General features: G+C 47.9%; 1 protein-coding gene across 1 annotated transcript; it reads right to left on the minus strand.

The window, feature by feature from the left end:
- Positions 1-3,016: 3,016 nt before the first annotated feature.
- On the minus strand, positions 3,017-12,981 carry LOC144673112 (ETS translocation variant 3-like protein; the record flags this gene model as incomplete). Its single annotated transcript, XM_078535095.1, has 5 exons — positions 3,017-3,034; positions 4,843-4,950; positions 5,895-6,005; positions 9,283-9,460; positions 12,683-12,981. Coding segments are annotated over 5 exons (714 nt in total), but the record flags the coding sequence as incomplete, so codon positions are not given.
- Between the last annotated feature and the right edge of the window lie 2,172 nt (positions 12,982-15,153).

Raw genomic sequence — 15,153 nt, forward strand, 5'->3', positions numbered from 1 at the left:
ACTCCGTGAATAAGTGATTGAGGAATAATCCCCACCACAACAATTCAATTTACAATGTGACTTTTTTTAAGTTAACTGGCTCATAAATCCTATCAATACCTCTTATCAAGACTTATTTTCTTTCAAGAAACTACTTGGAACATGAATTGTATCCTCAGCCACAATCAATGATTGAGTTGCCCCCGTATCTCTCAAAATTTGAATGTGTTTGCTTATTTTGTTGGAGGATTGAGGGAACACTTTGAGGCAAAACATCCAGAACCCCTAAAAGCCTGCCTTCCTTCACTAGGAATCAAAGAAGAATTCTCTGGACTAACTATGCTTAACCATATCCGCCTTTCCTGTATGCTCTGAGGGAACACATTTCACCTATAACCACTGCTCCCATTTCAACAGACATTTCCTTTTCTGATGCAACCTTTCCTGAGGATTCCTTTGGCATTGCTACCACTGCAATAGGTCTACCATTTCACTTCCAGCAATTCGCCCTAACATGTCCCAACTTGTTACAATGGAAACACTTAGGATTTAGAATTTCCCTTCCACCCTAAGCACCTCCCATTCTAGTTTGAGGAGAAACTTCTTGGGAATACCCAACTGTCCCTTCCCTCAATACCTGCCTTCCTTTCAACTTCCCATCTTCAATCCTTCTAGGATTTTTGGTGATGGTGGAAAAAGGGTTTAAGATTCATGGACCAGCTCAGAATCGTTTCTGTTGCCTGTCTAACTGTCTTAACCTCCTGGTCTTCAACATGTGTTCCCCCTACTAGAGGAAGTGAATCATTAAATTCTTCCAAGAGAATTATTTCCCTAAGGGTTTCATAGATTGTCTCTACCTTTAATGGCCTTATCCGACTGTCAAAATTACTTTGCTTTACCCTCTCATACTCAATATAGCTCTCCCCATGCTGTTTCCTTATATTCCAAAATTCCTGCCTGTATGCCTCAGGCCTAACTCATGTGCAGTCAGAATAACCTTCTTAACTGCATCATAATCCACCGATACCTCTTCTGAAAGTAAAGCATAAACCTCATGAGTTCTACCTACCAACCTAGACTGTAAAAGTAATGTCCAGATCTCTTTTCGGCACTTCCTTCGCTCAGCCACGTTCTCATTTCTTCCCGTTCCTTCTCTCTTTCCCCCATTGCTAGCTTCTCCCTCTGGAGGCCGAGTTTCTGCATTTCCATTTCTATTTGAGATACTCTCTCTTTTTCCTTTTCTGCCCTTTCCTTGTTTTCTTATTTTGCCTGTAACTGAAGTTCTTTCAGTCCCTTGGTTATTCAAGTTGCTTTATTTGCAACTTTTCCTTAGCTGACCCAATTGCCTCAGCCCCTGGAGAATTTGGTCTCTCTGTTACCTCTTCCAATTCAAAACGCTGTGCAATTATCACAGCCATGTCTAATTTCCAGGCTTCTTTGGATAATTCGAACTCCAGCTTCTCCGCCAATTCCATTAGCTCACTCTTTGTTATTTTTTGTAAACCAGCCAGAGTTACGTTTTCCATCTGTAAAAAAAATCTTAGCCACTGCCAAGGCAAATTCGAATTCCAACCCGTATAATATACCTCACAGCAACTTCAGGCAGCTTTACTCTGTATCTTACCCCGTGCTGTACCTGTCCTGGGAGTGTTTGATGGGGACAGTGTAGAGGGAGCTTTACTCTGTATTTAACCCCGTGCTGTACCTGTCCTGGGAGTGTTTGATGGGACAATGTGAGGGAGCTTTACTCTGTATCTAACCCCGTGCTGTACCTGTCCTGGGAGTGTTTGATGAGGACAGTGTAGAGGGAGCTTTACTCTGTATTTAACCCCGTGCTGTACCTGTCCTGGGAGTGTTTGATGGGACAATGTGAGGGAGCTTTACTCTGTATCTAACCCCGTGCTGTACCTGTCCTGGGAGTGTTTGATGAGGACAGTGTAGAGGGAGCTTTACTCTGTATCTAACCCCGTGCTGTACCTGTCCTGGGAGTGTTTGATGGGGACAGTGTAAAGGGAGATTTACTCAATATCTAACCCCGTGCTGTACCTGTCCTGGGAGTGTTTGATGGGGACAGTGTAGAGGGAGCTTTACTCTGTATCTAACCCCGTGCTGTACCTGTCCAGGGAGTGTTTGATGGGGGCATTGCAGAGCGATATTTACCCTTTATCTAAGTCCTTTTGGTACCTGCACTGGGAGTGTTTGATGGGGACAGTGTAGAGGGAGCTTTACTCTGATTCTAACCCCGTGCTGTACCTATCCTGGGAGTGTTTGATGGGGTAAGTGTAGAGCGATATTTACCCTTTATCTAAGTCCTTTTGGTACCTACACTGGGAGTGTTTGATGGGGTAAGTGTAGAGCGATATTTACCCTTTATCTAAGTCCTTTTGGTACCTACACTGGGAGTGTTTGATGGGGTAAGTGTAGAGCGATATTTACCCTTTATCTAAGTCCTTTTGGTACCTACACTGGGAGTGTTTGATGGGGTAAGTGTAGAGCGATACTTACTCTTTATCTAAGTCCTTTTGGTACCTACATTGGGAGTGTTTGATGACTACAGAGTAGTGGGATCGTTACTCTGCCTCTCAATGAAAAATCATCCACCTCCCGCCAATGATAAAATGACCTTAAGAATGATTCGTTGTCTTTTGTTCTATTTATTCATTCCTTATACCTCACCAAGTTACATATTGTCACATCATCTGAACTGGGACTGCCGGTGACACAGAAAGAGCCCAAATCGAGAAGGTTGGGCAGGTAAAGGAGGAATCCATTCAGCCCCTCGCAGCCCTGTGACACACTGCTGTGCGATCTTGGCATGTCTTTACTTCAAATCTATCCATCTGCCTTGGTTCGATAACTCTTAATCCCTCGGATAAGGGAGGAGAGGGTTTCAGGTTTTCATTCCCGTTTTTGGGAAGAGCTGCTTCCTGAGATCATTGCTGAACAGTTTGGTCCCAACTGGAAATTTTTGCCTCTTCTCCCTTGAAAGTGCCCTCTCCAAGGCCCTCTCCCCCACAGGACAGGCATGTCATTCCCATCACTCGTTATTCTTCACCTATTGGGGTAATATCATATCACATTGAGCAGCATCTCCCAATTGTTCACCCCATTTGCCCCGTCTGCCTGTTCAAACCAAGAGCTGAGAGGGGAGTTGCACTGTCACTGAGTGGAATAAGGGAGTTCTACAGTGTCGGAGGGTCAGTACTGAAGGAGTGCTGCACTGTCGGAGGGTCAGTACTGAGGGAGTGCCGCACTGTCGGAGGGTCAGTACTGAAGGAGTGCCGCACTGTCGGAGGGTCAGTACTGAAGGAGTGCCGCACTGTCGGAGGGTCAGTACTGAGGGAGCGCCGCACTGTGGGAGGGTCAGTACTGAGGGAGCGCCGCACTGTGGGAGGGTCAGTACTGAAGGAGTGCCGCACTGTCGGAGGGTCAGTACTGAGGGAGCGCCGCACTGTGGGAGGGTCAGTACTGAGGGAGCGCCGCACTGTCAGACTGTCTGTCCTGATAAATGTTACACTATGATGAACCATTCAACCTACTAGTCTGGTGCCCTGTCACTCAACGTCAAATTCCCGTGGCCAATCCTGGAAGACCAGTCGAGGCATTGTCTCCAATGTGCTGGGATCAGTACTCATCCCCCAGCAAATAACACAGTAAGCAAATGAGAGTCTGCTCACTCACCCAGTCCAGTTTGTGAGATTGTGCCCTGCACAATTCGCTGCTGTGTTTCCTGCATTATTGCAGTAACTACACTTCAAGAGATCTCCTTCATTTTCTATCAAGCATTTTGGGTCATCGTGAGATCGGGAAAAGTGCTTTAGAAAAGCAAATGTCTCTCTCTTTCTGAGCCGCTGCAGTCCATGTGGTGTAGGTACACCCACAGCGCTGTTAGGGAGGCAGTTCCAGGATTTTGTCCCGTGTGGTGTAGGTACACCCACTGTGCTGTTAGGGAGGGAGCTCCAGGATTTTGTCCCATGTGGTGTAGGTACACCCACTGTGCTGTTAGGGAGGGAGCTCCAGGATTTTGTCCCATGTGGTGTAGGTACACCCACAGCGCTGTTAGGGAGAGAGTTCCAGGATTTTGTCCCGTGTGGTGTAGGTACACCCACAGTGCTGTTAGGGAGGGAGTTCCAGGATTTTGTCCGTGTGGTGTAGGTACACCCACAGTGCTGTTAGGGAGGGAGTTCCAGGATTTTGACCCAGCGACAGTGAAGGAACGGCCGATATATTTCCAAGTCAGGATGGTGAGTGGCTCGGAGGGGAACTTCCAGGTGGTGGTGTTCCCATCTATCTGCTGCCCTTGTCCTTCTAGATGGTAGTGGCCGTGGGGTTTGGAAGGTGCTGTCGAAGGAACCTCCAATTATTGCTTGGATTAACAGGATTATACGGACTGGCGTCGGAGATCAGGATTGAGGGTGAGAGGGGGAAATGCGCTGGGGGAGATCCAGAGAGCGGTAGGGAGAATGGGCGGAAAGAAGCTCGATCAGAAAGGAAATACCGACGGCCTTAAGAGTCTGGGACAAGAGAGAGAGAGAATCCAGAATGCAGTAGGTCCACCAGGGCTGACAGGAGTGTATGGAAGGCAGGAATCCCGGAGTGGGTCTACTCACTGGGCGACTCCAGGAACTGGAGTCTGTCCGTGGGACAGAGGGATTGCGGGGGGAGGAGGGCGGGCGGGACCTAGAGGAGATGCTGGGTCATTGGAATAGTCAGGGCTGGAGTCAGTGACCCACACTAGTGAGTTAGAGAGAGAGAGAGAGAGAGAGGGAATGAAAGGAAACACGGAATGGAGCCAGGCCGTTGGGAATGGATTGAGAGGCTAGCACGGTGGGAGGAAGGGGAAAGGCGGAGGGGCTGTTCTACCGGGCAGGAGAAATGGAGAAGCTGGTGAGTACGGGAAGAATCCACCTTGTAGGACCATGCACGGACATGACCGGATGACCAGATGCTCACGGAGAGACGGGCTGAAGCCTGGAGAAGAGGGGGAAGAGCAGAGGGAGAAGGCGGTCAGGGGGAGAAACACTTCTTCATCAACCCCAGACCCACAGACACACACACACACACACTCACACAAACACACACAAACACACACAGACAGACACAGACAGACACACACACTCACACACACACTCTCACACACACACACACACACACACAGGCACAGACACACACACACACAGACACATACACAAACACACTCACAGACACACACACACACTCACACAGACACACAGACACACACACACAGACACACAAACACACACACACACACTCACACAGACACACAGACACACACACACACACTCACACAGACACACACATACACACTCACACAGACACACACACACAAACACACACACACACACTCACACAGACACACAGACACACACACAGACACACACACTCACACACACACACACACAAACACACACAGACACACACAGACACACACACAGACACACACACACACACAGATACACACGCACGCACACAGACACACACACACACACACAAACACACACACACACACAGACACACACACACAAACACACACACACAGACACAGACACACAAACACACACAGGCACACACACGAACACACACACACAGAGACACACACACACAGAGACAGGCACACCCACACACAGGCACACACACACACACACAGGCAAACAAGTACACAGATGCACACACACACTGAGACACACACACAGAGACAGACACACACACACAGAGACAGACACACATGCACACACACTGGCAGACACACACACAGACACAGGCACACACACACTCTCCACTATCATGTGCCCCTACCCCAGCCCTGCAATACCCTCACCCGATATAAGTCTACTTTCAGAGAGGGGAGGGGAGGTTCCGAGGGAGCCAGGAGGCACACCACCATCCCCTCGCACCTTCCTCTGGCCACCTTCCCCAGCCCGGAGCCTGGGCTCCATCTGGGGAGAGTCACGAATCTCGGTGCCGATTGTCACCCCCTGGGCGGAGCTCCTCTGGGTCAGCAGCAGCTGAAAGAGAGGGAAGAGAGAGATTTCAGTCTGTGTGAAGAGGAAGTCTGGGTGGGAGTGAGGCGGGGATGGAGGCAGGGTCCCGGGTCCCATCAGCGCTGAGAGCTTGGCTTTCCCCACTAGCTCTCCCAGTCCACCCTAGTGTTGAGGGTGGAACTGAGGACCACACTGCAGTCAGCAAGGTTCCCGCCTCTACTCCAATCCTCCAATACCCTCCCGTCCAATGCCCTCGCCTCTAATACTCTGGCCCCAATTCCCTCGACCGCATTTCCCCTCTCCTCCAAAGTCACCCTCCAATCCTCCTCCCCTCCAGTCCCAGTTCTCTCGATCTCCCTCCAATCCCTCCTTTCAATCCCCCTCCCCTCCAGTCTCCCTCCCCTACCAATCTCCTTCTCCCCCAATCCCCCTTTCCTCCAATGCCCCTCTCCGCCAATGCCCCTCCACTACAATTCGCGTCCGTTCAAATCCCCATCTCCTCCAATCCTCCCCTCCAACTCCACTCCCCTCCAATCCCCCTGCACTCCAATCTCTCTCCCCTCCAATTCCCATCCCCCTCCAAGTACCCCTCCCTTCCAATGACCCTCTCCTCCAATCCCCCTCCCCTCTAATTCCACTCCCCTCAATCCCCCACCCTCCTCATCCCCATGCCCAATGCTCTCAATCCCCCCCTTGGCAACCCCCCTCTCCTATATTTTCCCTCCCTCCAACCCCCCTCTTCTCCAATGCCCCACCGATTCCCATTCCGTCCAATCCCCCCTTCCAATGCCCCTCTCCTCCATTCCCCCCCACACCTCCATTCCCCCCTCCACTCTCCCTCTCCCAATTCCCCCTGCCCTCCAATCCCTCTCCCATTCAATTCACATCCCTTCGAAATTGCCTCCCCTCCAGTTCCCTCTATTCTGATTCCCCTCTTCTGCTATCCCCTCCACCTGCCATTCCCTCGCCTCTCATTCTCATCCACTGGAGTTTCACCCTGACCTCTTGTCGCAATGCTTGAGCATCTGTACCAACAGGGGCTGGACCTTGCTCATCCTGCTATCTACCCTTAAGTAGCACATTCCTTAAATAATATCACCACCTTCAACACCTCTTTGTCCTTTTGTCTGTGACATCTTTTGGTTATCTCCACCTCTCACTGGCCCTCTATCCAGCTCTACCTGTCCCACCCACCCCCCCTTAAACCAGCTTATATTTCACCTCTCTTCTATTTTTACTTAGTTCGGTTGAAGGGTCAAACAGACTCGAAACGTCAACTGTGCTCCTCTCCGCAGATACTGCCAGACCTGCTGAGTTTTTCCAGGTATTTTGATTTTTGTTCCAAATACAATTACCTGTTCTAAAAGTAAAGACTGCGGCAGCCATGGATTAATCGAATTCCTCTAGAATATACAGCCAGTAGGGCTCTTTAAGGAATGTTTACCAAGCCAGGGAGATCAGAAATCAGAATGCAATACTGAAAACAGGCTGAAGCTGTTTGCTCTCTCTCTGTCCCTCTCTCCCTATCTTTCTCTCTCTCTCTCTCTCTGTCTCTCTCTGTCTCTCTCCCTCTTTGTCCCTCTCTCTCTCTCTCTCTCTCCCTCTCTCCCTATCTCTATCTCTCTCTCTCTCTCTCTGTCTCTCTCCCTCTTTGTCCCTCTCTCTCTCTCTCTCTCCCTCTCTCCCTATCTCTATCTCTCTCTCTCTCTCTCTCTCTCTGTCTCTCTCCCTCTTTGTCCCTCTCTCTCTCTCTCTCTCTCTCCCTCTCTCCCTATCTCTATCTCTCTCTCTCTCTCTCTCTCTCTGTCTCTCTCCCTCTTTGTCCCTCTCTCTCTCTCTCTCTCCCTCTCTCCCTATCTCTATCTCTCTCTCTCTCTCTCTCTCTCTCTCCCTCTCTCCCTCTCTCCCTATCTCCCTATCTCTATCTCTATCTATCTCTCTTTCTCTGTCTCTCTCCCTCTTTGTCCCCCTCTCTCTCTCTCTTTCTCTCTCTCTCTCCCTCTCCCTCTTTCTCCCTCTCTCTATTGCATCCGGATTTGCAAAGTAACCATGCTGAGAAAAGCAATCTACTGCAAACCGAGATCTTCTGGAAATAAAATGTGGACGTCTGCTCAGTGAAACTACACCCAGGAAGACAAAAGACACATCCCCAGGGAGTATGTGTGACGGAGACGCCAAGATGGTTGTGATCAACTTAGTTTTCTTCACTGGAGGATTAGTTCCAATAAACTTACCTTGCTCTTTGTTTGAACTCAGAAACTACCACCCCCAACCCACCCCACCCCCCCACCCATCCCCCATCCCTGTCTGACATATTCTTTATCTGAAAGTGTAAATAGTGAGACCCCTACAGTATTGGCAAAGCACATCCTCTCCAACATCACACAAAAAACCCTTCTACTGTCAGACCTGAAGTGAAATCATTCCTCACGTGATCGTAACAGTGTGATGGGTGAACTTTGGTACATTACTCGCTACCTCTTCATCGACGTTTTTAATATAGATTGTAAGTAGCTGAGACCCCAGCATTGGCCCTTGTGGCACCCCCGCTAGTCACTACCTGCCCACTCCAAAATGTCCTAATAACTCTTTGATTTCTAACCGTTAATCGTCTATCCATGCTAAAATACAACCCCAGCTCCATGAGCAGTTATCTTGCCTATTAGCCTTTTGTGTGGCAACCTATCGAATGCCTTTTGAGAATCCAGGTATATTACATCTACTGGTTCCCCCTTATTGACCCTGAAAATAGGCCAGTAAATTTGTCAAACAGGATTTTTCTGAAGCAAAACCAAGTTAACTTGTTCTATTAACATAATCCATTTCTAACTGTATTAAGACTTCCTTAATAATAGATTCCAGCATTTTCCCAACCTCTGATGTTAGACTGGCCCTGTTGTTCACTGTTTTCTCTACCCCCTCCTTTCCTTAAAAGTGGTGTAACATTCATTCCACTTTTTTCCCCTCTGCTCCACCACCTTCTCCTCTCCAATCCACCCCTCCCCTCTCCTCCCTTCCCTTCACCCTCCTCTCCTCCCCCCTCCCCTTTTCTCCCCTCCACATCCCCCTACTTTGCCCCTCTCATCTCCTCTCCCACACCCTTCCCACCCCACTCTTACCCGCTTTCCTCTCCTGTCCTTTCCTACGCCTTGATCGCCTCCCTGTCCTCTGCTCTCCTCTTCTCTCCCCCCTGCGCTCCTCTCTTCCCCTTTCCTCCACTCTACTCTGCTCCCCTCTCCTCCTCCCTGCTCTCCTCCCCTCCCCTTCCCCCTCTCCTCACATGACCCCGATGCGCTCTGACCTGAGGCTTGACAGCGCCTGGTCCCATTGGTGAGCAGCAGGGGGCAGGGTTTGGCAGTCGAGGGCTCAGATATAGGTCCCAGAGCGGGCAGCTGATCATCACCATCTTACTGAAGTTAAACCTGTAGGTGAATCGTTTCCCTTTGGTTTTGTGTAGAATCCGCTTGCTGTAGTAATATCTGGGGAGGAGGGAAAGAGAGTCCATCATCAAGAGAGATAGGGAGAGTGTGGAAGAGAGAGAGAGAGAGTGAGGGAAAGAATGCGAGAGAAAGAGGAAATGACAGGAAGTGAGACGTAGAAAGAGAGAGAGAATGGGAGAGAAACAGATATAGAAAAAGAGAGAGATAGAGAGAGACTGGGTGAGAGAGAGAAAGAATGGCAGAGAAAGAGGGAATGACAGGAAGTGAGACGTAGAAAGAGAGAGAGAATGGGAGAGAAACAGATATAGAAAAAGAGAGAGATAGAGAGAGACTGGGTGAGAGAGAGAAAGAATGGCAGAGAAAGAGGGAATGACAGAAAGTGAGACGTAGAAAGAGAGAGAGAATGGGAGAGAAACAGATATAGAAAAAGAGAGAGATAGAGAGAGACTGGGTGAGAGAGAGAAAGAATGGCAGAGAAAGAGAAAATGACAGAAAGTGAGACATAGAAAGAGAGAGAATGGGAGAGAAACAGATATAGAAAAAGAGAGAGATAGAGAGAGACTGGGTGAGAGAGAGAAAGAATGGCAGAGAAAGAGGGAATGACAGGAAGTGAGACGTAGAAAGAGAGAGAGAATGGGAGAGAAACAGATATAGAAAAAGAGAGAGATAGAGAGAGACTGGATGAGAGAGAGAAAGAATGGCAGAGAAAGAGGGAATGACAGGAAGTGAGACGTAGAAAGAGAGAGAGAATGGGAGAGAAACAGATATAGAAAAAGAGAGAGATAGAGAGAGACTGGGTGAGAGAGAGAAAGAATGGCAGAGAAAGAGAAAATGACAGAAAGTGAGACATAGAAAGAGAGAGAATGGGAGAGAAACAGATATAGAAAAAGAGAGAGATAGAGAGAGACTGGGTGAGAGAGAGAAAGAATGGCAGAGAAAGAGGGAATGACAGGAAGTGAGACGTAGAAAGAGAGAGAGAATGGGAGAGAAACAGATATAGAAAAAGAGAGAGATAGAGAGAGACTGGATGAGAGAGAGAAAGAATGGCAGAGAAAGAGGGAATGACAGGAAGTGAGACGTAGAAAGAGAGAGAGAATGGGAGAGAAACAGATATAGAAAAAGAGAGAGATAGAGAGAGACTGGGTGAGAGAGAGAAAGAATGGCAGAGAAAGAGGGAATGACAGGAAGTGAGACGTAGAAAGAGAGAGAGAATGGGAGAGGAACAGATATAGAAAAAGAGAGAGATAGAGAGAGACTGGGTGAGAGAGAGAAAGAATGGCAGAGAAAGAGAAAATGACAGAAAGTGAGACATAGAAAGAGAGAGAATGGGAGAGAAACAGATATAGAAAAAGAGAGAGATAGAGAGAGACTGGGTGAGAGAGAGAAAGAATGGCAGAGAAAGAGGGAATGACAGGAAGTGAGACGTAGAAAGAGAGCGAGAATGGGAGAGAAACAGATATAGAAAAAAAGAGAGATAGAGAGAGACTGGGTGAGAGAGAGAAAGAATGGCAGAGAAAGAGGGAATGACAGGAAGTGAGACGTAGAAAGAGAGAGAGAATGGGAGAGAAACAGATATAGAAAAAAGAGAGATAGAGAGAGACTGGGTGAGAGAGAGAAAGAATGGCAGAGAAAGAGGGAATGACAGGAAGTGAGACGTAGAAAGAGAGAGAGAATGGGAGAGAAACAGATATAGAAAAAAAGAGAGATAGAGAGAGACTGGGTGAGAGAGAGAAAGAATGGCAGAGAAAGAGGGAATGACAGGAAGTGAGACGTAGAAAGAGAGAGAGAATGGGAGAGAAACAGATATAGAAAAAAAGAGAGATAGAGAGAGACTGGGTGAGAGAGAGAAAGAATGGCAGAGAAAGAGGGAATGACAGGAAGTGAGACGTAGAAAGAGAGAGAGAATGGGAGAGAAACAGATATAGAAAAAGAGAGAGATAGAGAGAGACTGGGTGAGAGAGAGAAAGAATGGCAGAGAAAGAGGGAATGACAGGAAGTGAGACGTAGAAAGAGAGAGAGAATGGGAGAGGAACAGATATAGAAAAAAAGAGAGATAGAGAGAGACTGGGTGAGAGAGAGAAAGAATGGCAGAGAAAGAGGGAATGACAGGAAGTGAGACGTAGAAAGAGAGAGAGAATGGGAGAGGAACAGATATAGAAAAAAAGAGAGATAGAGAGAGACTGGGTGAGAGAGAGAAAGAATGGCAGAGAAAGAGGGAAAGACAGGAAATGAGACGTAGAAAGAGAGAGAGAATGGGAGAGGAACAGATATAGAAAAAAAGAGAGATAGAGAGAGACTGGGTGAGAGAGAGAAAGAATGGCAGAGAAAGAGGAAATGACAGAAAGTGAAACGTAGAAAGAGAGAGAGAATGGGAGAGAAACAGATATAGAAAAAAAGAGAGATAGAGAGAGACTGGGTGAGAGAGAGAAAGAATGGCAGAGAAAGAGGGAATGACAGGAAGTGAGACGTAGAAAGAGAGAGAGAATGGGAGAGAAACAGATATAGAAAAAAAGAGAGATAGAGAGAGACTGGGTGAGAGAGAGAAAGAATGGCAGAGAAAGAGGCAATGACAGGAAGTGAGACATAGAAAGAGAGAGAATGGGAGAGAAACAGATATAGAAAAAGAGAGAGATAGAGAGAGACTGGGTGAGAGAGAGAAAGAATGGCAGAGAAAGAGGGAAAGACAGGAAATGAGACGTAGAAAGAGAGAGAGAATGGGAGAGGAACAGATATAGAAAAAAAGAGAGATAGAGAGAGACTGGGTGAGAGAGAGAAAGAATGGCAGAGAAAGAGGGAATGACAGGAAATGAGACGTATAAAGAGAGAGAGAATGGGAGAGGAACAGATATAGAAAAAAAGAGAGATAGAGAGAGACTGGGTGAGAGAGAGAAAGAATGGCAGAGAAAGAGGGAATGACAGGAAGTGAGACGTAGAAAGAGAGAATGAGAGAGGAACTGAGATATAGAAAAGAGAAAGGGAGACTGGGTGAGAGAGAGAGAGAGGGAGGGAGGGGGGAGAGAGAAAGAGGGAATGACGGAAAATGATACATAGAAAGAGAGAGAAGCTGAGATATGGAAAAAAAGACGTTAGAAAGAGAGAGAGATAAATATGAAGGGAAGAACCATCGGAGCAAAGGAGAAAGGGAGAGAAGAGCGAAGAGGGAGAGAGAGAGAGAGAGCAGATAGAAAGGGCTAGAAATGAAAGGGGAGAGACAGCTAGAGGAAAGAGAGGGGAAACGAAGCAGAGAAGCCAGCTCCTCACCTGAGGGCCCGGCTGAGCTTGTCATAGTTCATCTGAGGTTTGCACTTCCTCATTCCCCAGATCCGGGCCACCTCCTCGGGTTCCTTGATGACAAACTCCCCGTATTCTCCCTGCCAGGCGATGACTTCCCGATATTCCTCCTTCCGCAGCAGGTCCAGGATGAAGTGCCAGAGCTGGACTTGGCGACTCCCAGGGCTGGATTCAGGCTTGTAGGCCCAGTCCGGGTAGGCCAAGCCTGGAAAGTAGGCCCCAAAAAAAAAAACACAGAACGGAGACACGGGGTTAGGAGACGGGCCAACCTAGGGACTGAGCGTGAAATAGGTTCCATCAATTACATTTAAATTTGAATTTGGTAGATTTTACATAATCAAATATATTAAAGGCTATAAGGAAAATTTAGTCAGGTCACAGATCAGCAACAATCACAATCAGTGGGAAGTCAGACATAGCCTCGATGAATGGGGGATCAGTAATGAACCAGTAAGATTTCCCGCGAAATATTTTTGCATCGGTACCTGTACTAACCTGGCAGCCAATACAGCCCTGGGTTAGGAGCCCAAACTTCAGTTTCACAGCCACACTGCATCATGGCTGCTGGATGCCTGAGGACAAGTAGAGCAATAGCGTCAGTGACTGAACAGCCTGAAGAGTGGAGGAGCATGGTAGGCAGAGAGAGAGAGAGAGAGAGAGAGAGCGCGAAGGAAAGTGAGAGAGATGCGGGTGACAAGGGCTGAGTCACGGAGACAGGGGGACAGAAAAAGAATGAGAATTTGTGTGGCGGGTCTGAAGGAGAGAGAGAGAGAGAGATTGATAGAGACAGGGCAAGAAAAGGACAGAGGCTTTGAGAGAGTCACAGTCAGACAGTGGCAGAGAAAGCTAGAGAGATGAAGAGGCAGGGAGACAAATGGAGAGAGGGAGTCAGTGAAAGAGACAGCAAAGTCATAGAGTCATAGAGGTCTACAGCATAGGAAAAGGCCCTTCGGCCCATCGAGGCTGCGCCGGTCAAACAAGTACCTATCTATTCTAATCCCATTTTCCAGCACATAGCCTTGTATGCCATGGCATTGCAAGTGCACATCCAAATACTTCTTAAATGTTATGAGGGTTTCTGCCTCTACCACCCTTTCCGGCAGTGAGTTCCAGACTCCCACCACCCTCTGGGTGAAAACTTCTTCCTCGCATCCCCTCTAACCCTCCTGCCCCTTACCTTAAATCTATGCCCCCTGGTTATTGATCCCTCCACCAAGGGGAAAGGTTCCTTCCTGTCAACCCTATCTATACCCTCATAATTTTATACACCTCAATCGTGCCCCACCCCCCTCAATCTCCTCTGCTCCAGGATCAACCCTCCTACATTCAAGTCTAAATCGTTTATATATACCACAAACAGCAAGGGACCCAACACCGAACCCTGTGGAACCCCACTGGACACAGGCATCTAGTCACAAAAACACCCCTCGACCATCACCCTCTGCTTCCTGTCACTCAGCCAATTCTGGATCCAATTTGCCAAATTACCTTGGATCCCACGGGCTCTTACCTTCGTTATCAGTCTCCCATGTGGCACCTTATCAAAAGCCTTGCTGAAGTCCGAGAAGACTACGTCAAATGCATTGCCCTCATCTACACACCTGGTCACCTCTTCGAAAAATTCAATCAAATTGGTTAGACATGACCTCCCCTTAACAAAACCATGCTGACTGTCCTCGATTAATTCCTGCCTCTCCAAGTGTAGATTAACTCTGTCCCTCAGAATTGCTTCCAATAGTTTCCCCACCACTGAGGTTAGACTGACTGGCCTGTAGTTCCCTGGTTTATCCCTTCCTCCCTTCTTGAATAACGGTACCACATTGGCTGACCTCCAGTCCTCTGTCACCTCTCCTGTGGCCAGAGAGGTATTGAAAATTATTGCCAGCGCCCCTGCTATCTCCTCCCTTGCCTCACTCAACAGCCTGGGATACATTTCATCCAGGTCTGGAGATTTATCTACTTTTAAGCCTGCCAGACCACTTAGAACCTCCTCCCTTTCTATGCTAATTTATTTAATTATATCACAGTCCTTCTGCCTGATTTCCATACCCACATCGCCCTCTCACTTGTGAACACTGACACAAAGTATTTATTTAGAACCCTACCTACGTCTTCCGGCTCCACACACAAATTACCACTATGGTCCTTAATGGGCCCTACTCTTTCCCCAGTTATCCTCTTACTCTTAATGTACTTGTAAAATAACTTTGGATTTTCCTTCATTTTACCTGCCAATGTTTTTTCATGCCCCCTTTTTGCTCTCCTAATTTCCTTTTTAAGTTCCCCCCTACACATTCTACACTCCTCTAGGGCTTCTGCTGTTTTGAGCCCTCGGTATCTGCCATAAGCCTCCCTTTTTCTCTTTATCCAATCCTGTATATCCCTCGACATTTAGGGTTTCCTGGATTTGTTGGTTCCCACTCTTTGTCTTTACTGGAATA

The sequence above is a fragment of the Cetorhinus maximus genome, unplaced genomic scaffold (genome assembly GCF_964194155.1).
Source record: "Cetorhinus maximus unplaced genomic scaffold, sCetMax3.hap1.1 HAP1_SCAFFOLD_280, whole genome shotgun sequence".
NCBI classification, from domain to species: Eukaryota; Metazoa; Chordata; class Chondrichthyes; order Lamniformes; family Cetorhinidae; genus Cetorhinus; species Cetorhinus maximus.